General features: G+C 40.5%; 1 protein-coding gene across 2 annotated transcripts; it reads left to right on the top strand.

Moving 5' to 3' along the window:
* The first annotated feature begins 2,689 nt into the window (after nt 1-2,689).
* Nucleotides 2,690-25,734, top strand: rhpn2 (rhophilin, Rho GTPase binding protein 2). Of its 2 annotated transcripts, none has more exons than XM_028401830.1 (15): nt 2,690-2,876; nt 7,093-7,208; nt 10,558-10,686; nt 14,630-14,705; nt 15,198-15,275; nt 15,490-15,614; nt 16,291-16,457; nt 17,614-17,801; nt 17,982-18,138; nt 19,428-19,547; nt 19,667-19,861; nt 20,290-20,336; nt 21,467-21,613; nt 22,785-22,940; nt 23,567-25,734. In XM_028401830.1, exons 1-15 carry the CDS (start codon nt 2,811-2,813, stop codon nt 23,831-23,833), a joined length of 2,034 nt encoding a protein of 677 aa, XP_028257631.1. In that variant the 5' UTR covers nt 2,690-2,810; the 3' UTR covers nt 23,834-25,734. The 2 variants fall into 2 exon arrangements, with proteins under 2 accessions (XP_028257631.1, XP_028257630.1); XM_028401829.1 differs by having other exon boundaries at nt 2,811-2,876; nt 20,290-20,366.
* The last annotated feature ends 223 nt before the right edge of the window (nt 25,735-25,957 follow it).

Genomic DNA, 25,957 nt, shown 5'->3' with positions numbered 1-25,957 from the left:
ATATGGTTGACATATGATGGCTTGTATTACTCTAACTTTAAACCTTGTAAAACATTTAAAGAATGTTAATACTGACATATTAGCATAGAGACTGCACAGTTACAGCAGCAAAACATAAATGGAAAAGTTAGTTTTAAAATGGTTTTACAAGGAAACTGTCTGGCCCTGAGCATCCTAGTATTTGTACAGAGCTAAAACATAACAGTCTCCTAAAGTCAGGCAATTTTTAAAATTGCCAGCTTTTATATCAGGTGTCAGGAATCAAATGTTCTGTCTAGTCTGACACACTATTTATAGTAATTATCAATACCATTAGTATTGCAGTGTATTTCATTTCCCTATTTTTGATTGGTTGCTTCTTTTTTCATACAATAACTGTTAAACACGTATGTAAAATGAAAGACTTGAATTAAAGACTTAAGAGACTTAAGACTTAAGATGAAATTAAGCATGGCACTCAAAGACCTCTGGCTTTGGGAATACACTCATGGCTTGAAGAAAAGCGATAGATAAATCTGTGGTGGCACTAGTACACTGGTAAAAAATACAACTTGATCAAGGCCAATGAATAATAGATAATATACACATCTACCTCCATCTAGTGGTTAGCATTAGCAAATACAACATTAGCCAGCTTCACCTTCAGAACAAGAAATACAGAAACTAAGAAATGTCTCTTTTCTTAACCCACTTTGTTTTGTACATGGGGGTTGGAGCCTATCCCAGCTGTCAATGGGTGAGAGTGGGGTACACACCCTGGACATGTCATCAGACTATTGCAGGACTACAAACCAGGGAAAGTCTCACATTAAATTGTCTGTTGCTCTGTTTTTCTGGAAAGGAACAAAATAATTATAAATCATGGGTTAACTAAGATTAGATTTGCTGACAAGAAAAAGTTCACATGTTTGGTACAGGGTTGTTGGTATACATGTTTGGTACTATTGGGAAAACCTACTGGAAGGTATACTCAGCTGTCTAGCAGTATAATGTAATGCCTCTGTGGACAGGTTCAGTTATTTTGGGCTGACATTGAGCATTCATATGTTTCCAATAATCATTTTTATGTTAATGAACATCCCCTATGAATACATGCCCATTTCATGATTAGGTTCTAGAGAAAACACCATTGCTTCTAACATGGAAACAAACACGTGTTAAATAATAGATGTTAAATGAGGATTAGATGTAAAATCTTTTATATAAACCTTGTCTGGCTTGCTTTAAAACGTGAAAATGCCCAGACAAAATACAGCTTTGGCCTAGTTTTACAGCCTCAGGAACACACTCGTCCCCTGGCTTCACATTTGTTTGGTTGTTTTTCAATAATCCTCTACTGACACTAATAACTACCTCTTCCAGCGACAGGAATTTAACCTGCTTTCTAACTGGCAAAACCAGCCAGACACAAGCAGCAGATGGCTCCTCTTGTTTCACTGCAGGCAAAACCAGCAGAAGGACATAGATTTAGGCACCTACACCCAAAGCACAGACAAACGTCTGCCATCAATTCAATCAATCAAATTATTTTGTCAGACATTAGAACTGTGACCATTTTATTAGACCCTGTTTTTGTGTTTATGTCTGTCTTTTACTTCACTTGTCTTTCACTCCATGTGAATGATGTCTACACGTGTCTCTGTCAGTCTGCAGTGGGCATAACTTTGTCTTATGACATTAAAATCTTATCACTCATGCATAAAACTCCTTGTAGTCTATATTCTTGAAAAATACAACATAGTATTCATTTACATTATTTGTAAATTTGTAAATTCTTGCAAATTTGCTTCAATTGTGTCCATCAGAAGTGGCAGAAGTAATGATGTACAAAAGAAACATGATTCAACAGACCCCATAACAAACTGTATTAGGCTGCTGAAACAGCTGTGATTATTCATGTGTACAGAATGTGGGACGCACCATTAGTTTGCCCTGTTTAAATTAAAGTTTGACTTACCTACACTCCAACACTCATACGTCCTTCTCGATGTGTAGGCTGGAAAAAAACCTGTTTTGTTGTCACAAAAATAAAGAACTTCCTTGTGGTTTTAACGGGAAACGCAAATTTGCATATTTTTGTATACACTAAGTGAAAAAAACGTGTTACGTTTAAGGACACCCTCCAGTGTGTTTAAGGACACCCTCCAGTGTGTTTAAGGACACCCTCCAGTGTGTTTAAGGACACCCTCCAGTGTTTGTACACCTATCTTAACAATATTGTTTTATTTTAATACTGTTAGCTTTAAGGTGCATATATGATTATTAGTTATATTTTTGCTAGCTTGAAACAACTGACTTTAAATGCAATAAAGACTGAATTTTTCATCGCACCTCTGTTTGTTTTTATATAAAGATAAAATAAAATAGGCCTACGAATTGTTTGAAGAAACACTGTAGGTTATAAGTCAGGGTGGCTGCTAGCATACAGATTTAGCCTGCTAGCTTTAAGCTACATTTGCTAATAGCACCTGTATGTGAGGTATTTGACGGCTGCACTGGTGTCACAATGCTTTTTGTGTCACACAACATTTTTTACTGCTTACGTGCTGTAGTGAAGGACACAGGTGTCTTCCGGTGAGTGTTTTGTGTGTGTGTGCCGTTAACGCACCACCCACTCCGCTTCCGTTCTCATGTGTCTGGGCGGAGTTTGTGGTTCCTGGTGGAAAAGACTGCGGCTGAGTGAAGGGAAGTCAGAGCAGCAGGAGCATTGTCGGAGGAGAGCGGACCTCACCTGTTGCACAGCAGCGGTTCGTTCTTTTTTTAAACTTCGCTTGTTTCTTACTCGGAGCTTCTGAGTCTGTGCCTTCAGGATGACGGACACACTTTTACCAAACGGCATCAAAGACAGCGGAGGAGACGGCAAGTATTTCAGAAAGGTGAGTGTTTGGGAACAGGAACGTAAACGTCTGTTGCGCCTTGTGATGTCATCGCTAACGTAGCAAACAAAAAGCTCAAGTAGCAAGTTTTATATCCAGCATATTTATCACACACTTGTAAAAAAATGTCTTCGCAACTCAAAATAAAGTTGTAGTAAATCGGTCTCAGTCCATAATAAATACATGAAAAATAAAAACATAAATAAGGGGAAGCAGTAGGCCTATATGAAGAGACAATGAGTGTATAGAATAGAAATAATTTACTCTTTAAATTCCTATAATGCAGCAGCAGTATACAGACACTCTGCATACTAACATATAGGGGTAAAAAAAATAAGAGTATAGACATTATTTACAGCAAATAGTATATAAATATGTAAATCAGACGTTCAAGATCAGTTAATTAATAAATTATTTATTTATGGACACCTTTAGAATTTCTGTGTTATCTCTCAGAATCAGCAGCATGATTTAAGTTTTAATTTTAGAGGCCATTTTTCTTTGTCTTAGATATAATACGACAAACATTTTTTTTTTATTTCCAGTGTAAATTAAATGCTGCATCTTCTCATGTGTCACTAACAGCAGCAGAAGCGCTGTCAGCTTCAGGTGTCAGCAGGGTGTGTGTGTGTGTGTGTGTGTGTGTGGTCATGGGTGTGTGTGTGTGTCACTCTAAGAATATCTGTATCTCCTGCAGTTACTGATAGTGAGAGAAAGGCCAGAGACCAAACATCCTACATTGAACATTATCAGTATCCTGTTTGTTGTTGAGGTGCGATGGTGATTGACAGGTGAAAGCTCTGTTGACATCACTGGTCAGATAATGTTTCGGTCTTCTTTTTCATGTGCTAATGTCTGTCTTCTTCCTAACAATGACCTCAAATGAGCCACACTAAAGCCCTGACCTTTAACACTTTGATTGATTGAATGTGTCGTACAGTGGCACATATGGGAGGTGCTTGGGATAACAACATCACCTCAGTGATTCATATGTAAATGTCATTTGCAGATTATCTAAATTGTTACCGAGATAAGAAGAGTATCACGCAAGCTGCGTTTTCTGGAACATTTTCATCATGTTAATTAGCTATACTGTGATGATCATTGGAGTATTTAGCCTTCATTGTATCAGCGGAGAATCCTCTGGCATATCTGACTTACCTGCGACTGTAACATATCCTCTATGTTTATTTAGTTAGAGGCTATGAGCAAGGCACTTGGCAGTGGTTGACTGATTATGTGATGTGTTTTTACTGAGTTCCCTGTCTGCCATGCTGTGGTCTGTGTCTCATTCCTCCACATTTGGATTGATATACTCAACTGGAGTGTTTTTATAGAGAAGCTTGTTTAGATAGATCTCAACACAGCCTTTGTGTGTTTCAATCCCCCTGCATCCCCCTCTGAACACTGTCTGGATTTAGGCTCTGTGCTGCACTTCCTGTGTCTATAAAAAGGTCAGTAGGAGCCACATTCTCGCATTGTCATAGGGCACGATGGGAGGCCGTGGAGCCTAATACCTCAATTAGATGTTTTTCTTTATTACAACTCATCATCATTCTCACAGTCTCTACGTTTCCCTTTCTCCTCTTATGAGTTTTACTTTCTCCACAACCACAAGGTAATGAGTTCTCATTTAGTCATGTTAAAGAGATTTGCATTTGGAAAGTTTTTGGTCAAATTTTAACCAAGGAGCCAGGTTGTTCTTTGCTTCCATTTTGTGTGCCCCTCTTTCTCTTGGGTGAAAACGAGTTTAATGATTTACAAGGCCTCACTGGGTACAACCGATGCTCCGGGGAGCTGTTGCGGTTCAGGGCTTCCTTCCCAGCCATCCACTGTTTCACCTCCAGCTGGCCGAGGTCCGACTGGACGGCTGCAGTATGGAAAGATGGCAGGACAAAAAGCCGAATCGGCATGTTTCTTCTCCTTATCCTTCGTGGCCTGCACGGGCATTGACGTAGCATCTGGCCCGGGGCCGTCCTTCTGCCAGACCACAGACACAAATTGACAACATGTGTCTGGGTCCGCAAAAGCAGACAAGCTCCCTGAACTTGGAGACACACTTAGGTTCTGTCAGTGGGGTTTGTATTGGACAAATGAGAGATGTAGCTTTGATCAAATGCTGACTCAAGATAATATGTAAAATGTGTCGAAGTGACACTTGTGTAATCGGAATCGGAATATGTTCAATTCACATGATGTTTGCCTGTAACTTTTGTCATCATGATGAGGCACGAATATGGAGCTAGTGAGCATGCTCAGTGTATTTCTAGGGCAAATTGTGAGTGTTCCATAATTGGGTCGTCTGAAGGACGGGACAGGTTCCAGTCTCAATCAGCAGTTGTATAAAGCAGCTAGCCCATGAACCATTGCTCCACATGTACTCTATGAAGCTTCAGTTATACAAAAGCAGATTAATTTGCCCTTTGATGGATATAATAATGAACTCGACTGTCTTTGTGTTTTGCTCTAATGAAGTGTTTTGTACACTGGCAGAGAAAGACTGTATTATTCAAGCTTGCCAATGGGCAGGAGGGGTTCGGTTCTCTGTGCGGCTATGTGGGTTAGTAAGGACAGAAGGTCTGGGATTGGGGTTCGGATCTATGCGTTTAATATGATGTCAAATGTTCTGTGTGACACAGTGACAAGCTAGAATCTCCAAGTAAATATCAGGTATCAGGCTGTAAAGACTTGAGAAGGAGTGTTATGTTGACATGACTAAAATGTCATTGCTACTCAGGGTCAAGATCATCACTTTGGAATGTTTCATAGTGTACTGCATCATAAATATGGACTCACTAACTTGCTGTTATGGTTACAGTACTCTTAACCAGTATAGCCACTCCTCTGTTCTTCACCATCAACCTCATGTTTGACGTAATGATTGACATGACAACGTCTAACATCTTTCTGTCGTCATTCTAGAAATAGCTGCCACACCTCAGCACTCATAGCCTCAATACAGAGTTATTGTGTAGTTACTAAGTCTTTTATTTGTATAAATAGTCAATCATTACACTTTCTGGTCACTGAGGTATTTTTACAGGATCAACCAGGAGGCTAAGGCAAATTAGTCATGGTGTGCATTATACTGTAACTAAAGTGGTATGACTCTTGACCTGCAGTGTTGAGTACTGAGAATGACATTGCTAAATACTTTGTTGTTGGGCAGTCCTGCGGTAGACTGATCCAGGGTGTACTCTGCCTTGTTGTTTGGTTGTGTTTTTTTATTTTTAATTATTTATTTATTTTTAATTTCATTCAGGTTTCTGGGTGGTATGACTGGGCGTGAAGATTAGAAAGAGATGAACTAATTGACACAAATCTAGTGGAGAAAACCAGCATTAAAAAGGGATTCAAGTTTTATTTAAGATTACGGTACATTTAAAAATCTAAATGGTGATGGGTCCCTCAGCTAAATGCATCTACATCTAGTGTAATACTTAAATCTCTTTTAGGGTGATTATATTTTGGTTAGTAAAATCTACATCTGAAATAAAGATGCCTCACACACTGACACTGTGTCAAATAAATGTCCTATGCGCTTGAGGGTAAACTAACAGGTTTTACTGTGCTGACTGGTCTCTGTGCATCACGCTATTTTTGTTATCCAAAATAGAGTATAGACACACCTCTGCTGTGCCATGAGTCAGTCGCCACGAATGTCAGGAGCCAGTTTATCTATACATTCGTGAGTGACAGCCTGTTGATTTAGTAAGGCGGGTACACTAGTAGTTGTGATAGGGACAAGGACACACAGTACAGCCATATACAGACCAGTATGTGTAAACATGGAGAGTGAGGACAAGTGTTTCTCTTGAATAGACTGTAGCAAGGTGCAGCTCTTTTCACATACAACCTAGATTTATTTATACTGTTAGATAAGGGATAAAGAATAAAAACACAAAATATATTTAAAAAGTAAAAAAAATGAATTTTTGGAATGACCAGATAACAAAACCGTACCAGAATATTTTGGTCTTGAATGAACACACAAGCTGTTCAAAAGTTAAACACAAGCAAAGACATTTGTTATGTCAACCATGGTTCACTTGTTGGCATATACAATGGAAAAGGACACAGAATTATGTTTTGATTCAAGCAAACTGACTCGTTTTCTTTACAGTATATAATGGCTTTTTTCCATTTTGTATATGCCCCCTCCCCCCCAGATCTAAGTTTTACTCTTTCTGCTGACACGTTTGTTCCTTTGTTTCAGGGTTGCAACCCATTCGCACAGACTGGACGAAGCAAACTGCAGAATAAGCGAGCCAGTCTCAACCAGCAGATCATCAAGCAGATGAGGATGAGGGCTGGAGCTGAGAATCTGCTCAAGTAAGAACAAACCGATGCCCATTAACACTGTATGTGCACGTGTGCGGTTATTAAATCCCTACAAATCTGTTAAAATGAGGAATGTTGAGCTGTTATAAAATGTATTTTACGACAACAACAAATGTGAGGACAGGCTAAAGACAAAAATACACACAAGCAAACATAAGAGTGGATTTGCATGTGTTAGATAAGGCAGTGTCAGTGTTGCTGGTCAGTTATATCATGCTGATACATGTGACCGCTAGTAAACTCTGATGCTGATGGTGACATGTTCACGCTCTTTCGTTGTTGTGTCAGGAGTTGTCGTGAATTCTTGATCAGACTTGAAACAGCTGAGGGGAGCAGATGATATTGGCTGATCATGATCTTGACAAGGAGCATTCCATGTAGCCTGAAAACAAAGAGCTACTGTGACATGGAACCACTGAAACTACTTTTTACTGAGCCTTTTGTTTGGATTAGGTTGCAAAATGGTGTCTTATCAGGCCTTTTGTAATCTTGCAATTGTTCTTTTATATATATAGTATCTGCCAGTACAAACCAGACCTTCTGTGTGTTCAGAGATAAGAGATGGATTTATTTTTCAGTAGAAAGTAGCCCAAAGACTTTTTGTATTTCTTGTTGTTTCCCTCCTGATAAGATTAATTTGTTTATTAGCTTTGTAAGCGGTAAAAATAGCATCTTGTTTTTTAAGATAAGATTGATGATGCAGGTCAGTTTGAGTATGGAGTCTTTCCTGAAAGCTGTTAAATGTCATACACGAAAAGAAAAACAAGTCTTTTAACTGCCAGCTGCCCGTTGACGATATAATAAAAGGGACATAAGTCACGTTTTATTATTCCCCTAATTGTTGTTGATTACAATAAATATACAGCCTCAGAAATTTCCAGAGTTAAATCAATAACTCTGGCAGAATGTCAACAGAAGTAGCACGTCATAAACTGTATAAAAACACTGTTTATGACATGCTCGTCCCTAGATTAAACTATTCCCCCTGCTGACGCTGTGTCCACCTTGTATTCTTTGTGGGCTTAGGCAGGCCTACATATCTTTAGGATGGTGTAATGATGTTTAGTGGGTTAAGATGAAGCTTATTGACAAGAGAAATAAAAGGTCTACAGGTTCATCTTTTACCCACCCAGTGTAGCCTCAACTTCTGCCTTTGTGGGATCATTGTGCTAAGATTAGTCTAGTAGGAGAGGATTCTGCTGTGCTTTTGTGTGTTTGTGGATTCATGAGGCCTGTCTAAGCCCACTGTCAGCCTCAGGAACCTCCACATTCCTCTGGTACTTCACATAGACTGCCCAGCCAGGGCCAGAGGCAAATGGACAGTGTGTGTGTGTGTGTTTTGCCAACCCAGCTGCAGCCCAGATATCTGCCTGGATGCATTTCTAAGTTTTAGGTATGCTCTCAGCTTTATTTAAATACCTACATCTTATGCAGTCTGACTGTGGTTCTACCTGGGATCCTCCATATGTGTGTTAACAGGCAGGCTATGCATGAAAACACCTCCCTTTGTTGCCACATGAAAAATAATTTTTTTATGAAAAACATAAGATTTGTAGTTATTTTGTAATATTTGTGTTTGCAACAGTGAATGTTTGTCTTTTTGGTTGTTTGGTATCATTGTTTTTTTCTTCTCTCTTGCTTTGCATTCCTCTTTCTATCAGCAACAGGTGGAGTCAGTCTGGTCAGACCAGTTCTCTTCTCTTCTCTTCTCTTCTCTTCTCTTCTCTTCTCTTCTCTTCTCTTCTCTTCTCTTCTCTTCTCTTCTCTTCTCTTCTCTTCTCTTCTCTTCTCTTCTCTTCTCTTCTCTTCTCTTCTCTTCTCTTCTCTTCTCTTCTCTTCTCTTCTCTTCTCTTCTCTTCTCATCTCATGTCTGAGGAAAACACAACAAACTGTATATCTGCCTTGACAAACTGAAAACATTTGTCAGACCACACTTGCTGGCTCACAGTCTGATTCCCATGCACTGAAGAATGATATTAGATATTAAAATTGGTTAATAATAACAGCCTCTAGGCTAGCTAGCAGCCAATCTGTCCAAACCGCAGCACCTCCACAGCCCTGATTTGTTTCCCAGACCAAACCTCCTCAGAAACATTTAGGTAGCCTGAAAGGAAGTGATGCAGTGGTGGTAATGTTAAGCAGGACTTCCTTGTTACAGGGAAGTCTAAAGGTAACATACCATGACTAAGTTTAAATTTTTTAATTTTAATTGCTTTTTTTAACCCTTAGCTGACCTGACTTATTGTGCCTGCAAGCAGCACTTCATCACATGTCACCTATCATGTTAAAATCTACATCCTCTGTAATTATACAGTAGAGAGGGATCAGGTGACAGAGGGACAGGTCCTGAAACGTCTCCAGACTGACAGGTTTTGGCAGGGATGTGCACATGTCATATTAGTTACAATGGAACTGGTTAGATAGACTCTAAAGCACAGATAAAGATAGTGAGACTGTGTGTGATATCTTCTGTCACCATGGATGCATGTGTTTAACTTAAAGACAACATATTATTCTGCTTTATAAAGGATTCAGACACTTTGCACATGCATGCTAACACACACACAAACACACACTCACACCAGATGTATCAGGACAAGCCTTATCTCTGCTATGCAGTGAATCCTTACTTAGGGGCTTATCTTGCCCCTCTAAACATACTCACATTACACACAGGCACATTTTGTGCAGGGCTCCTCCACACCTTAACACAAAACACGCAGGCTGCACTGGATATTGCATTTTTTGTTTTGAGGAAAATGCTGTAAAATATTCACAGTGAACCCTCTGTGAAGTTTACACAGAAACAGATGGGCGAAGGAAATGAATGGCTAGAGAAAAACGGATGTTGTCTCCAGGATGCCTTTTACCACTCTCAACATGATTGCACTACTTAAACAGCTGGATGTCTGGGGGACCCAGGTTTTTAGCATACATCACTCTACCGTGTCCTCGACCAATCTGCGCAGCACACTAGCTCTGATCTCTACTAAAACACTCTCAGTGTGGTGGCACAATCATAGTGTGGTTCTTGTGTCATGCAAAGGTGGGTTTACCATATGTAATGAGCTGAAGAGAGTGTGCGGCTGTGAGCTCAAGGTTGCGTGCTGGAAAGAAAATCGAGTGCACAGCAGGGTACAGTGACGCAGGTCTGTGGTCCCAAATACCAGGAGAGACACGCTTGTTTTAATAATCAGCTGCAGGAGCTTTTAGCTGCATCAAAGAGGATAATAACAAGACTGAAATGTTTTTTTCCTTCTTTTTCATTCACTCCATTAATTTTTATAACCTTTCTTTTTTCATTCTTTTTGTCTCTCTCTACAATCTCTCCTGTGTGCAGGGCTACATCCAACAATAAAGTCAAAGAGATGGTTCTTTTGGAGCTGAGCTATGTCAACTCCAACCTGCAGCTACTGATGGGACAGCTGGAAGGACTCAACAGCTCAGTGGATGTCTACCAGAGTGCCCAGTATGTATAAATATTGCTGCTCTGTCTGTGATTCATTCAAAAAGTAAATAATAATTTGTATTGGCAATTAGTTATGTCGGCAGTAGCATTGCATCTGCAAGCAATACACTACAGTTTCTCACAGTTTTCAGCTTTGAGGGTACAATTCAAGGTTTACTTTGATACTAATGGCATGTAAGTAGTGTATAGATTTAAGCAACGGCTTTCTAGTGTACACACAAAGGATTTTGCCACCAGTGCTTCTGCCATAATATAAGGTCACCCACCTCCCCAATTTCTTTATAGTTGACCTTAATTCTAACCTTAATTTGACATGTATGCAACATACATCATTTCTGAACCTGTAGATCTAAGCCTCTGCTCCTAAAAACACATGTGTAAGAACACAGGAAGCGTTGATTGGCAGCCAACAAGAGACAGTCATCATCCACAATTTTAGATGAAAGGTGCTTAATGACAGAGAAGCAGAAAATGGGCGTGTGGCGGAACAGAGAGACATCCAGAAAAAACACTAAGACAAAGTGCTGGAGATCGTTGTTGTTGTCAAACTGGACTTACAGGTTTTTGTGACACAATGCACAGAGCAACAAGGAAACGATGAGCTGAACTTGCATGCAAACCAAGATGATAAGCATCTAGTCAAAGGCGTCTCTCAGTCAGTGTCATGGCTGGGCCGGGCGTGACAGTGATAGGTTCTGGTCCTTTGTTTTACTTTGCAGAGAGAGGCCCGGGTTTTGTGGGGTGTGGATGAAAATCCTATATGTATGTAATGAGGACAGATCATTTTCTCAATCACGTTTTAGCAAAACTTCAGTGAGAAACAAAGGCTTTAACGATATGGAAATATATTCACTAATAAAAAAACACCAAATGGGTTTAAATTATGAACACTAAATTAAAGGGTCTGTTTCCAACGGGCTCTTCTCACACTTGAGAAAGACCATCTGCGTTGGCACATATACACACACTGAAAACATATCACGGACTACACATTCGCGCAATACCAAAATGCACGCATATATATCACAAACATATAAGCTACACTATACAAATAATGCAAATCCATGCTCGTACAGCCCATGTTACCCATGACGATAGCAGCAGTAAGGAGTGGGGGGAGGTTATGGAGGAGGCAATATTCCTGAGAGGCATCAACACAAATGTTGCAGGCTGGCCTGTGTACCAAGCTGCAAACATTCTGAAAACATCAATAGGGATTTTCTTTTCAGACCTAATTAGAGCTCTCGTGTAGTTTGTGACATAAATCTGCAGATGACCTTATAAAACCACTACAATAAGCCCAGATTAGTTTATTTGGCTTACAGGGTCTCTGTGTTGGTAGGACCAAGAGGATTTAACCTGGTTTGAATAAATCAGGTTGCCTGTCTGCTGGGCTGCAGAAAGGCAGGACTCCCAGTGTTAGATGATGAACTTTACCCTTAGGAATCTAGGGAGGCAAATATTTTCCTGAACATGTTTCACTCAGTGATGATCCACAGATAAAATATTTCTACATATCCTTCTCAAAGAGAAAAAAAAAGAAATGACCTCCCCTTTTGAACATTAGTAAACCTTGCACAACCCTGCCTCTGAGATAATGAACATCTCAAAATTCAACAGCTGCCTCTCAGAACATTGTTAAGTGTCCTCTGTCACATGGGAACGGGCCGATAAATAGTGCCGGAACAATCAGCCTCTGATGGGCTCCTAGAAAGACACCTGCTCCGTGCTCCATGCACAGACAACACACATGCTCTGCATCTACCATCACCTGTCTTCTATTGTGTGTTTTCTTTGAAAATTAAATACGTGCAAAGTGTTGACATCATCATGTTCACACTGTTGGGTATACAAAAGGCCATGCAGGTAGCTTGTACATGAGAATATTGGATATGTTGAGAAAATCCTACCCCGGCATTTCTAAGCAAGTGTCTCTGAGGGATGACGTTGTACCGCCACAATGGAGAGGTAGACTCCACCTCTCAGCCTGAAATACAACCTCAGTCTTAAGTACGGAAACAAAAACTCTCCTCGGCTTTCTAGACTTTTCCCACTAGCGCACCGTCCTTTGAATAGCGTCTTTCTGAGGTTATTTCTCACTCAGACCAGATCCAGTTGGTTTTTGACATGAGGTAATGCATGTACCAAAATGTTGCTACAGTTTCTGACTAAAAGATAAAAAAAGATTAGTTGCAATTTCCAACATAATATATGTGTACATTGCTTGTAAAAGCAGGCTTGTAGCATTGAAACAGATCAGTTGTAGTACATGTTATAGGTGTAGAGGGTGCTTTACTGTTATGCGTATTTGCATTCTGTATGAATTTTAAACTTCTGCAGTCAGTCCTGTAAAACCACAACCTAATTTTCCAAAATTCCTTTAAAACTCACTCCTATATTCCACTCAGATTGAGTGAGACATCAGTGCCTACTATCAACCTGTTGCTATCAAAATAAAAGACCACTCAACTCTTATAGATCAAAAGGAACTCATGAATCTATATACTATCATCTTGCCTTAGTCTGAAAGCTCTCACTATACTGTGTTACATTAGATAATAATGTATTTGAATGGTACAGTGCATGACAGTTCCCTGCAGCTTACAGCTTGACTGGTCTGTTCCATGTCTTGCACACGGGCACTTCAGTGATGAGTGGGAAGGTGTGTGTGTGTGCAGGGGGTGGGGGGGTGAGGCAGTGAGCTTCTGAGAGGCTTTTAACATTTCAGATTCCCTGCAGAACGATACCCTCCTCCCTCATGGGCATGGCTCTGCCAAACCAGAGAAAAGACCAGAATGATCTCATCTACAAGTACTAATGGATAACAGAGCAGCCTTTATCTGGCTGTGTCAAGTGTTAGTGATGAATGAGTTTTCTGAGATTCACAGTGTCAGTATGCCAGAGGAATGCCGTCTTATCATCAAGCCATGAATGGGTGTGAGGAGTTGTTTTTTTTTCTGAACACTGTGGTTTTGACGTCTGCTATAGTTCTTCTTATCAGCTCCTTTTTAGGGGCCCGTACATAATGGGGTTGAGATGAAATGTCTCTAGCGGTTTGGTTTTTATAGGGTTTTTGAAGTTTGTGCTACCGTTAAAGCCTTCATTCATATGCTTAACATTTTTAGTTGCACCCCTATTTTGTAAATGGGTGATTTATTGAGTAACACCTCATTATTGTGCTCCCAGTGTGGGGGAGGGTTCTGTTTTTTTTATAGCCTCTCTCTGATCAGCAGCAGGTATCTGTCAGCATATACTTCCTCAGCTCTCATAACAAGCTGAACCTGCTTTCCATCTGTCAGTAACAAGGAACTCCAAGTCTAAGAAACTTACTGCTACAGCTAAGATCAAAACGGAAGGTTTACTGGTGTTTTATAGCTCTTCTGTTTTCCGGGATGAATAATATAGGTCAAACCAGGGCTTTGATATTCACTGGTAAATTCACTGCTAACCTCACTGAGGCAAAGCTGCAACTCCAGAATGATTAATCAACAGAATTGTGTAGCTTACAATGCAGGGAGACATGGGGGCCTCATCTACCTTTAAATCCTAACTCCAGCAGAGTGTGATTACAACACCGTCTGCCTAATCCTGACTTCCCTTCTTTGAAACTACACCTAAGATTAAACTGTCAACTTTCTCAAGCCACAAAGCTGTCACTGTTGTGATCAGGCTGCGCTGAGCACCACACATGTACATTAATCTAATCATGATATCCCTCAGTAAGGCTTGGTCTGTGGTCAAATGGCGTTTCTTGTTTGATATCAGACTTTAAAGTGTGTGTGGTGAAATAGATAAGCATTCCAAAATCCTTTTTGTATGAAAAGTATCACGATCACATGTTGTTAGTGTTGACTCTCCTGTTGCCACCATGTCAGTGAGCAATCTGTTGCTCATAAGATGACTGATCATGTTATCTGTGTTTGCCTTTCTGTTTTGCTTACAGAGAAACGGCAAACATTCCTCTCATCGCTTTGGGCCTGAAGGAGACAAAAGAAGTTGACTTCTCAGCTCCATTCAAGGTACAGAAGAAACAAACCATTTATAGCTTTACAGATTTTACAGTATGGTAAAAATAGTATGAATAGTAAGATATGACAAACACAGGTACAATAGCAGGCTGTGTTTTTAGTATTATAGAAATCTAAAGTCTCCTCTCCGTATATAGGTCATGACATTTTGTGCATTGTGTTCATACTGGATGAATGCATCGTCTGCCTATAACAAGATTTGTCAAATCGAAAGTGGGTCACTAGTTATTGAGACTAGGAGAGTCGTCATGAATCTGCTGTACGCCTCAGTGCAGGCAAACCCTCTCGTAAAATGCCCTGATGGCACATTTACGGTGCGCTGCATCCTTCTCTAGTTTATTGGCAGACATTGTAACAGGTGCTCTGACTTTGATGTCTAAACATCTTAATGATCAGGTGTCTCCTGCATCTGGCTGGCTTGTCAATAACCTGCAGAACTACATAACAACTTGATAGAAAACTGTTTTGACAACTCCTTGACAGGACCTTATCTTGGAGCACTACAGTGAAGATGGGAACAGTTTTGAAGACGAGATTGCTGACCTGATGGACCTGCGACAGGTATGATTTATTTACCCAGCACTTATATTCACATGCCACCACTTTTATAGGTTGGGTCAGATATAAAAATCTGAAAAAAAGTGCATGAAATTAAGCGCTATTACACTTATTCTTGAAGTGAGCTCAGACAATAGCACTGTGTCATTTTAAAAGAAGAAAGCACCTTGTTATTGTGTTGACTGTATCAGAACAGATTGTTTCTTTTATGCTTCAGGCTTGCAGAACACCAAGTAGAAATGATGGAGGGGTGGAGCTGTTTGCAAAATACTTCAGCCATATCCCTCTGATAGAGAGTCGATTCTTCTCTCCAACCCGCCAGACCGGCATCTTCTTCACCTGGTATGCCCCAATGATTTCAGTGCTGCTTTTTTTTTTTTTTAAATTATGCTGCCTTAAGGATCTCCAGAGTCTTAAAGCCTAAACAGTAAATGATGCCAACATCTCGAATCTTTGAATCAGTCACACAATCATGTTTTACACAATAAAGGGTAAAGTGAATTCCATTTTTTTAAAACTAGCTTCTTGTCTTTAATCACGGAAGCAGAGAGCTTGTACTAAGTTGGCAACCACCTGTCACTCAAAGCGGTCACGCCTATATGTCAATCTAATTCCAGATATGATTAAAATACCCCCCCCCATGCATTGTTAAGATACAAAAAGGGAACTTCATTTCTCAGCTCCAGAGGTGGCTGCTTGATCCAGATGAAGGCTCTGACGTCTCACTGACTTCATAGTAAATGTACTTAATGCATGTATCAGATATGAGGATAAGATGAGCTTAAGGGCTTAAACCTTCAGAGACTCTTAGTTGTCAAGAAGAAAAGATGAAAAGGTTTGAGTTCAATCCAAACTAGATATAAATACAGTGCAGTAATATTTGCATTATTTAATTCTGCTTTATTCCTGCTGACTATATATCAATGTGAATATCTTCTGTTACTAGCTATCTTCCTTGTATAGCTTTTTTTACTTTAATTTTTTGATGGAAAAATAACAGCTGTTTTCTCTTCGTCAGGTATGACTCCTTCACAGGAGTGCCAGTGTGCCAACAGAACCTGTCATTAGAGAAGGCCAGCATTCTTTTCAACATGGCTGCCCTCTACTCTCAGATTGCAACCCGCAGTGACCGACAGACCATAGTTGGCCTGGAGGAGGCCATCTCTTCCTTCCAGAAAGCTGCCGGTAGGTAGATAGGTGATATAAATTAGACATTGGAAGATTTTGTTAAAACCCAAGTCAATCTGTCACACCATGTGATTCAAACAAGACAAATGGTGAAAGTAACTTAGATGGATTGCTTCTACTTACTAAAACTGTTGTTGACAAAAGTGTTTGAAACAGTCAAAGAGAGAAGTGCAGTGATAAGTGGAAACTCGGTTTCTTCACGGACATTCTCTGACAGATTGTTCAGAAAAGTAGTAACAGTGTGAACAGTCTTGTTTTTAATGTGTGAGCCAGCCACCATTCCCCGACTTCTGTTCCATGATAGAGAATGAATGCAGACGATGTCTCTCTGGCTTCTTGTCATGTGGCTGAGCTCCAAAAAGCACCAATCATGAACCGGCTTTCCAGCCCTCAAAGGTTTTAGGAAACTCGAGTCATGATAGAATTATGACTTGGCAATAAAGTGAAGTATTGCACTATAATTACAGCCCTGAACATGGCCTTAGTTATGCTGCTTTGATGGCTACAACTGAGGCTTGTACGAAGTAAAACAATTATACTGTTACAGGGAACATTGTCACTATTATGAAGAGGCACTAGTTTACTAAGGCAGTAGCTGACTGGGGCTATACGCAAGGAAGCTAGCTCTTTCTCTTTCTAGGTTAAGACATAAAAGCGTGGATGGGAGGAGCCAGTCAGCAGTTGAAGGATCTCAGACGAAGAGTAGTTCAGCAGTACTCTGTTATTAAGTTGTCTGCAAATCTCTTTTGCCAGGGTTTTAATCTGAAAAATAAAAGGCTGGTCTTCTTAGTTGGAATGCACATGCTCATACTGCTTCCATCAAACATGAAAGACTAATTTAAGTTGGTTCATGTCTTGGCCGTATTTTAAAGAAGCACACATTGATCTTACAGTCAGTGGCGAGCATTTTTTTTTCTCTCACTGAATACTGTAGAAACAGAAACAGGCCATGACTTATCTCTTTGTGTGAAGCTTTTTAATGTAGCTGTACAAAAGACTGTGTCACTAAAACAGAATCACAAGAATACTGTAATTAGTCCAAATTCTTTTATTACTACAGTATAGCCCAGATTAAGCTTTATTCTCACACAGTTATATAGGATGTTTTTTGGAAGAGCTTGGACTGCAGTGCTGACTTCTCCTTCTTCATCAGGTATCCTGAACAACCTTAAAGAAACTTTCACCCACACTCCAAGCTACGACATGAGTCCAGCCATGCTCAGCATGCTGATCCGGCTGATGCTTGCTCAGGCTCAGGAGTGTCTGTTTGAGAAGACTGCATTGCCTGGGATCCGGAACCAGTTCTACACCCTGATGAAAATGGCCCAAGAAGCTGCAAAGGTAAGTAGCAAAAGCACACGTGCAGTCCTCACATCACACCGTCTAGGAAAGTCACCCGTTGTTTTTCCCGATGACTGCTGTGCTTAGTGTGAATGTAAAGTGATAATGTCACCACAGTTAAGATTCTTGGTGGGTGCTTTCAGTGTCCTCTCATTCACTTTATCCTCCTCTTCTTGCCAGGTCTCAGAAATCTACGACCAAGTCCATCAGTCCATGATCCAGACGCCAATCAAAGACAATGTCCCCTTGTTTTGGTCCACCATGTCACAAGTCAAAACCAACCACTACCGCTCCATGGCTCACTACTTTGTAGCCTCAGCACTGCTGGACCATCGATGTAAGAAACGATCTTATGTTTGCATACTTACCAATTAGATAATTAAACTATGCAACCGATGTCTGCAAGAAGTTCCAGATTCTAACTACATTTACACTAACAAGTGCCACAGTAGATAGTATGCATCAGGTAAAATACAGCCCTAGATGTACTCCTCAAAGGAAGGGCAACACAAGTCCCATAAAATCCCTATTCTCTTTCAACAAAAACACTATGGACAGAGTTAACAGGTGGCTTTTTATATCAGGAAAGTTCCACGGTTATAACAACTGGCCCTCCATATAAACATTTACTGGAAGTTTTATTGATGTTGCCTATTAGATGTAAACCTGTTATTGGATTGCTGTTACCGCACTTCTGTTACCTGATTTTAAACACCCTGGAATACCTGATCCTTCTTAAAGTGCTGTATGGGCCATTGGATTGGTCATGTCAGATAGCTGGACTGAAGCACAGCCAGCCACATTGCTATTACATAACAGCTATTTAGGGGTGGACACACATCTTCTCTCACACACACACACACACACACACACACACACACACACACACACACACACACACACACACACACACACACACACACACACACACACCCTGTGGTAAAGAAAGGCTTAAGTTTCGAGGAACTGTAAGAGTAGAAAAGACAGAGAAAAAAAGGTGCCTGGAGTGAGAGGAGGAGGATCAGAGTTGTGTAGCCTCTTACTGCTGATCACACTATCAAGTGAGACAGACGGCAACTGAGAGAAGGGAGGTTTGTTTTGTAAGTGTACTCTGGGGATTGGTGGTAATGCAGGTTTTGTGTTTGTGATGGTTTGTTGGTTTAAAAAAAGTAGTTTCTTTCTTAGCTCTAGCATCTATGCAGCAATGTTTTGCTCTATGATTTTATTCCTTTCTTTTCATATTTTACATTTATACTTGGAAGAAATTAACCTAAAAAGGAAACTTTAATGAGATTGATAAAAATATTTTTAGCTGTACCGGGAATGGGCATAGGACAAGACAGAATGAATGGAGAAACAACGAAGCGAAGCAGCTTTGAGTTTGGCTGCTCATTAACAGATTCCTGTGTGAGCGAGGAGAATGAAGCAATTAAGCACAGGACTGTAGAGAGGGGACTCAACCCAGAAACAGGATTGAATGAAGTCTGCTGTAGTAAACACATTAACCACAAACACTGCCAAGCAGGTGCTCTATAATGCCTCTGTCAGTTGTAGTCTTTATCATTATTTTTGTGATACAACAATGTGGACACTGCCTTACCTGTATACACATTTCTGTGTGCTAAGTGGGTCCAAATGACGATGAGGACCAGCAGGAGAAGACCTTGTCACAGGTGTACGACCAGCTACCTGAGGGACGCTCTCCCCTGGACATCCTGAAGAAGAAAGATGAACGTCACCGCATTGGTAAGATGAATGTTATAGCACCAGTCACAACTCGCCCCTTTTTTTCCTCCTTCTTTTTGTTCACTCCCTCCTTCCTCCCCCAATCCATTTTTATAATAAATGTTCCTGTCTCTCTGCAGGCAAAGCTCACATTCGCCGGGCCATTCTGGGTCACGAGGAGGCTCTGAGGATTTATGGCTTGTGCCACCACTCAAACAAGATGGAGGTCCTGCAGGACATTTTAATAGCCAGTCACCAGCGCTCGCTCAATAAGCTCAGTGAAAATGAAATTGAGGAAGAGTTCACTGACTACATGGAGGCCCCAGACATCATCTGTGAGTCTTAAGTGTTTTTAAGTGAAAACAGCACAAGGAAAAATAAGCTTATAATGACTGTACATTTTATTTGAGTCTGTGTTAAGTGTCACTGAGGTGCAACAAGCTATTCTTCATCTGGTTGACATAGAAACTGACCAGTGACCTTAGGGTTACCACAACAAACACTTCACAAAAGACACCACTGCCAAGCAAAAACCATTGTGTTGATTTGAGAGGTTTGTCTCTCAGGAAACGGTCCATAAAAGACTGTGCTGTGTTGTGTGCCACACCTGCTGCAATCAGCTGCGATAAGTGACATTTATTTCCAAGTAGAAATGATGTAATGTTGACACTGCCTGTCTCTCTGCAGGGCAGCAGTTGAAATGCGGTTGTGAGGGTAAACATTGCAGAATAACAGCTTTGTCTTCTCCCCATTCTTTCTACAGCTAAAACAGAGCACAAAGCAGAGATGGAGGTTCCTGCAACCACAAAGGTGAAAGTCATCGACTTTTTCCAAAGGCTGGTATGTGGGTTACTAATATTTTTCCACTCACATTGCTGTTTTTTTCATATGTGTTGGTTGGTTTTATTCATTAAGTAACATGAGATGGCTCTGGATTTGTGTTTTAGACATTTTTTTACACCCAGAGTGCATCCTTTGTTATTTCTGTATACAACCAACCAAGGGTGAGTCTCCTGGAAGCAAATATCACCAACAGCCTCCTGGATTTTCACCCAAACTGACAAATGCAAAACTAACACTAACCATGGACAGAGGTGCTCTGGTCCTAGGGTTAGCTCTGGTCATTGTGTGGTGGATATTTTAAATGAATCAGTCATTTATCCTCTCCATGTTCAAAGGTATGGAGTTTGAGACCTTTTGGGATCTTTCATACTAAACTGATGATGTAAAGTTACTGTGTTGTGCTCACTAATGTGGTGGATAGGACACCTGTATAAATCGCCCCTGTAACTGGGACCTTCTGTCCATGTACCCAGTTACAGGATAGTTGTTCCTTTTTATGGCACAAAAACACCCTTATAAGCAAATAATTCATTAGGAGGTCAAGGGTTGGACCTGATGTTCCAGTGCAGCCTGTGTAAGGGATCTCTTTGAATAAGTACCTCTCTGGATTATGTTACATCCTTTCACTAGCTCTTCATTAATAGTCTTAGCAACAAGACTACAATCCTACTATCGTGCCATACACTGGCTGAGGTGATAATTAAGTCAAAGGCGACAGGAGTCATCTTGGCGCTACATAGAACTGATTGTCAGGATTAGTGGAGAGATTTTCCCAGCAGATAACAAGAGTATTAGAAATAGCTTCAGCAGTCTCAAAGGGAAAGTAGGGCATGTTTGTAGGCAGTAGACATTGTTAAGAGTCTTAATGTTATGTGTAGCTGCTGTCAAAGCACATTGAATAAAACTTAACCTCACAGTTACTGCTGGACTAATAACAGGTCACATATGTCAAAGGGGACACAAGAAGAAGTCATTATACTAGAATATAATGTTCCTTGAGACATTCACAAAAATGAAACTCAACAAGATATCATCCTCCTGAGTGTAGAAATCCTGCAGTTTTTTAATCCCAGCATCCCCACACTGTGTCCTCTCAGGGCCCGCTGTCAGTCTTCTCAGCCAAGCAGAGGTGGACGGCTCCACGGACCATACGACTTCGCCCTGAAGACCGAGACCTGGGTTTCACACTGAAAGGAGAATCACCAGTGCAGGTGGTTTCACTGGACCCCCTCTGTCCAGCTGCTGTAAGTAGAACTATGGTAATTGTAATTACACGTAGAGACATGTTTGATTGTTAAAGGTGCTATATAAATAATACTGAATTTAATTAATATGTTTACAATTGACTGAAAAGGAGAAGATGGGCTTTGGTTTCAGTTTATGTGAATGTGACAGTGTAGACCAATATAGTATACAGAGACATAAATGATCTCAAGATACTGTGTCATTCATCACAGTCAACTCAAGTCACACTCAATAATATACGCAAATGTATGTAGGAAGCGACTTAAAAATTACATTTTTGTGTAAAATATGAGGGTTTTCATCAACCACTGTTATAAATAATTTAACACAATCTACTGTTTTGTGCGCAGGAGATGTATCTCAGAGGTCATGCTCAGTTCTGTGCTGTCAAATTCAAACTCAAGCAAGATGTATAGGTTGCTCAGTATTAAAAGGATTAGCTAGCAGGGAGTTGAAGTTTTCGGCAAGGTTGCCTAAAGAATATCATATACGTTTATATACAAAAACTTATCTCCTCAGTTAACCTTAAATTCAAAAAGACCGTTCTCAGAAACAGTAGTCAGTCTAAAAGAATGTTGTTAGGGTACTCCCTCTTTTTCCTCCTCCTCCTCCTCCTCCTCCTCCTCCTCCTCCTCCTCCTCCTCCTCCTTCTCCTTCGTAGCTACTCCGGCTAGTAATTTAATTAAGAATCAGAGAGTGTTTACTCTCTGAAATCCTTTGCAGCCTGACAGCTCATTAAGAGCTGCTGACAAAGAGCAGGCTCTTATTAGGCCCTGCAGGCTATGCAGAGCGACAGATTAGTATTGCATAAGCCTAACTAGGTCAAACTTTGTAGAACTTTGAAAACGGCATTCAACAGGATTTTTATTTAGAACTGTCTGATTCCCTGATTCGGAGTTGTTGGCCAGCCTCAGGTGAACACGGATCAAGTTATGTGAGCTGAGATCACGTTGATAGAACAGACTTCTCAAAGAAACCATGTGCTCTAGTTCACGCACACATGAGTCTAAACCTCAGTTTATTTTCTGCTCATCCTAACTGAGTGTTGAAGGAAAGTAGGTCAACTTGACTTCATTGCTGTTCAGATGAAATGTCAGTTGGAAATATGTACTCGGTCTTGGCATTGGGATTTCACTCTCTAACTCCTGCTTGTTCTCTTGCCTTCTCCAGGCTGATGGACTGAAAGAAGGTGACTACCTAGTGGTTGTGGGCGACACAGACTGCAAATGGATGGGTGTAAGCGAGGTGATGCGACTGCTGAAGGACGTGAATGAAGAGGGGATTGATATCCAGGTGGTCAGCATGATGGACAGCAACCCTCCCATGGTAGGCCCTGTGTGTTTTGGAGATAGCTTATCTGTGGGGTCTGTTTGATTGATAATCAGTGACAGCAAACTCGGCCTATGTATCAGATGACTGAAGAGCAGTTTCAGATTTCTCCTCTGGGTCGTGTTTCCTGACAATGTAAACAGCCTGTGCCATTTCTCATGAGAACCAGCTCTTTGTATACACACTGTGTGTATAGAACAGCTGCATGAGTTTTCATGACTTTTATATTTGGATTGTGTATGCAATGGTTTATGAGTCTGTAGTCTAAATATCAGCACAGAGAGCAAAAACCATTCAGTGTCAGACTCTTCCTCGGTGTGGTGTGCATGTGTCTAGCAAATGTCTAGCAAAAAGCAGTCAATAGATCTGCAATAAATATGATCATAGTAAAATGAAATGAATCTCTAATTCCTGCTAGTCTTTCAGAAACAGTTTGTATCTTGAGAAGTGCTAGCATTGCAAATAACTGCACTTTTGTGTTAAACTGTGACAAAGACTTATTTATAGGCTCACTGATAGGGGTGAACCTTTGAATTAAACTGTAAAGTATGTAAAGCAGGATGCAGCTCTACTACTTTCCATTAAAAGTTGCACTAAAACGTATCATTGCTGTCTCTACCCAGCCTACCAAGAGTGCCACCTTCTGTGGAAACCTGCCTAAGACATACTCCATGATTTGTCTGGCCTACGATGACGACGACAAAAACCCCAAGTCCCGCAAAGTAACCAAGAAGTCCTCCTTCCTCAGCTGGGGTCTGAAGAACAAGCTGAAGAGTGCCAGCACCCTCAGCCTCCCCACAGCAGACCACTCTGGCTCTCTGCCCTGGAATAAACCCTGCCCCACCTTCCCCAGCTCTAGCTCCTACAACAATGACAGTGCCCTTTACTGAGTCAACCTGCATACTTGTTTCTGTCTGTGCAGTATGGCCATGTACAGTATTGTGCTGTACCCATACTGGACCTGCTATGGTACCGTGTCAGTCCCTCTTGTGGTTTCCACTGGAATACTAAGCAGCAGTGTATGTAGCTCAGATGTCACCATGGTACCGGTGACATTATTGCGGGCTCCTCTGGAAAGTGGCTGTGCCAAATACTGTATATGGGTGCACATGTTAGTACATGGGTATTTTTCCAGCACACTTCTGTATCTGTACACTAAACATAATCATTCTGTACCATGCCAGTATGTGTACAGCACAGTACATCTGCACTGTGGGGGAAAACATAGCAGTAATAATAAGAGAGAGCGAGCCCTAAGACAAACTGTCATCTCAGTATTTTTCTAACAGAAACACTTCAGACATGTTGAGGGAAGAAAACAAAGTTGTGCAAACACACCCAGCACCACTTTCTATTTGACAGCAAGGCGGTGATTTTATTGTGGCGAAACCAGTCCTTTGTTTGCTCCATTGTGTGCTGATGAAGCTGTGCATAGCTGCCCCTGTATGTTGTGTGTACATCCTCAATAGGCATCTGTTTCATGCTGCATATGTAAAGGGTTCTGTCATTGCCACATTATTTGTTGCCATCAGTGGATTAGGGTTTGAAATTCATGTTTTTAAATGCATATGTAGATGTAATAAACCTTGTTGCAGTATGTTTAACAGTGATTGAGGGAAGACAGATTGTGCAGTGGAGTTTTTTTTTGTCTGGGGAGAGTTAATGAATGCAATGTTCTATAAGCTGCTAAGAGTCATATAAATATAATTATATATATATATATATAAATATACCTTCTTCTGTATTACTGTTATTATATTTGTTTGGATTGTTGTTTATGCCTAATGCCATGTCTGGGGCACTGTGGAAATGGAAATAGTGGCATTTTAGGGTCACCTAATGTACCAGATTTGCTGCAGACCAATATGCCACCCTGATATTCCAGGATGCATCATTCACCATTCGTATGCATCTTATCCACTTCTTCCATTAGTCCATCTGTAAGAGGAGTGAGCTGTGTGTCTATTAATGTGAATCTTGATGTAGTTAAAGGTTATTTTGTTTTCTAGAAGGGAAGAATGTGGGCAGACTGATGACATTTCTGCATCGTACAGCCAGTCACCCAGCGGTGACTTCGATCAAAGCCCACAGTCAGGTTTCTGTCTTTTACCTGTCTTAATCCTCATCACATCCCACATTTTGCTGACACTTTGCAGTGTTGGACTATCTCTTTATCTACAAAGTAGATTCTTATACACATTTGATAATCAAATTATTTATGTAATGAAAAACACAAAAATATACATATTTACCTGTAAATTGTAGGTTGTCGAGTGAGTTTGTGAATGGTTAACTTTGCACGTTAGATTTCTCGGTTGGTTTCTTGGAGGAATGTATTTTACTAGCCTTGCTTAACACTTTGGTGAACTTATATATGGCTACATTTTGTCTCTGTAAAGATATTTTAAATGTAAATGTTTTTAAATAGTAACACTGAGAAGATGTAACATCCATGTTTGTCTTTGTTTACCTAATATTATGTCTTAAGTGCCATTTATGCTAAATCATGAAGGAAAATGTCACATTACATGTATAACAAGACTGTCATATTGTGTCATGAAGTGTACTAACAGAAGCATGCATACATCTTTTTGTGCATGTCACAGTGCCTTACGATTCCAAACGCCTTGGTGTGTATGCAGAGGGATATGGTACCTGTTCTTTAAACCGGTCAGGTTGCCCTTGCTATTTTCTCTGTTCTTTGTACTGCACAGTTGCTTTGTGATGGTCTTTGTGTCATGCTGTATCCTATGTGTAAACTAAAAATCTCAATAAAAGAGAATGAAACAAAGGTTCAAGATCAAGTTCCTGATTTGATTGATTTTTAGTGATATTCTTGATTTTTAACATCTCTCTGGTTCAAACTACCAAACGGGCTAGGAATGTCTGGAATGAAGTTTGACCACAGCCCTCCGTGAGCCAACACACACCAAGTCAACACTCATGTTTTTAACTATTGTGAGTCCGACCTGGTGTCCTATGACATTCTAATCCCTTATCTCAGAAACTGAAAC

The sequence above is a fragment of the Parambassis ranga genome, chromosome 3, assembly GCF_900634625.1.
Source record: "Parambassis ranga chromosome 3, fParRan2.1, whole genome shotgun sequence".
NCBI lineage: Eukaryota > Metazoa > Chordata > Actinopteri > Ambassidae > Parambassis > Parambassis ranga.
The sequence above is the reverse complement of the archived record's forward strand: the minus strand, read 5'-3'. Positions and strand labels throughout refer to the sequence as shown.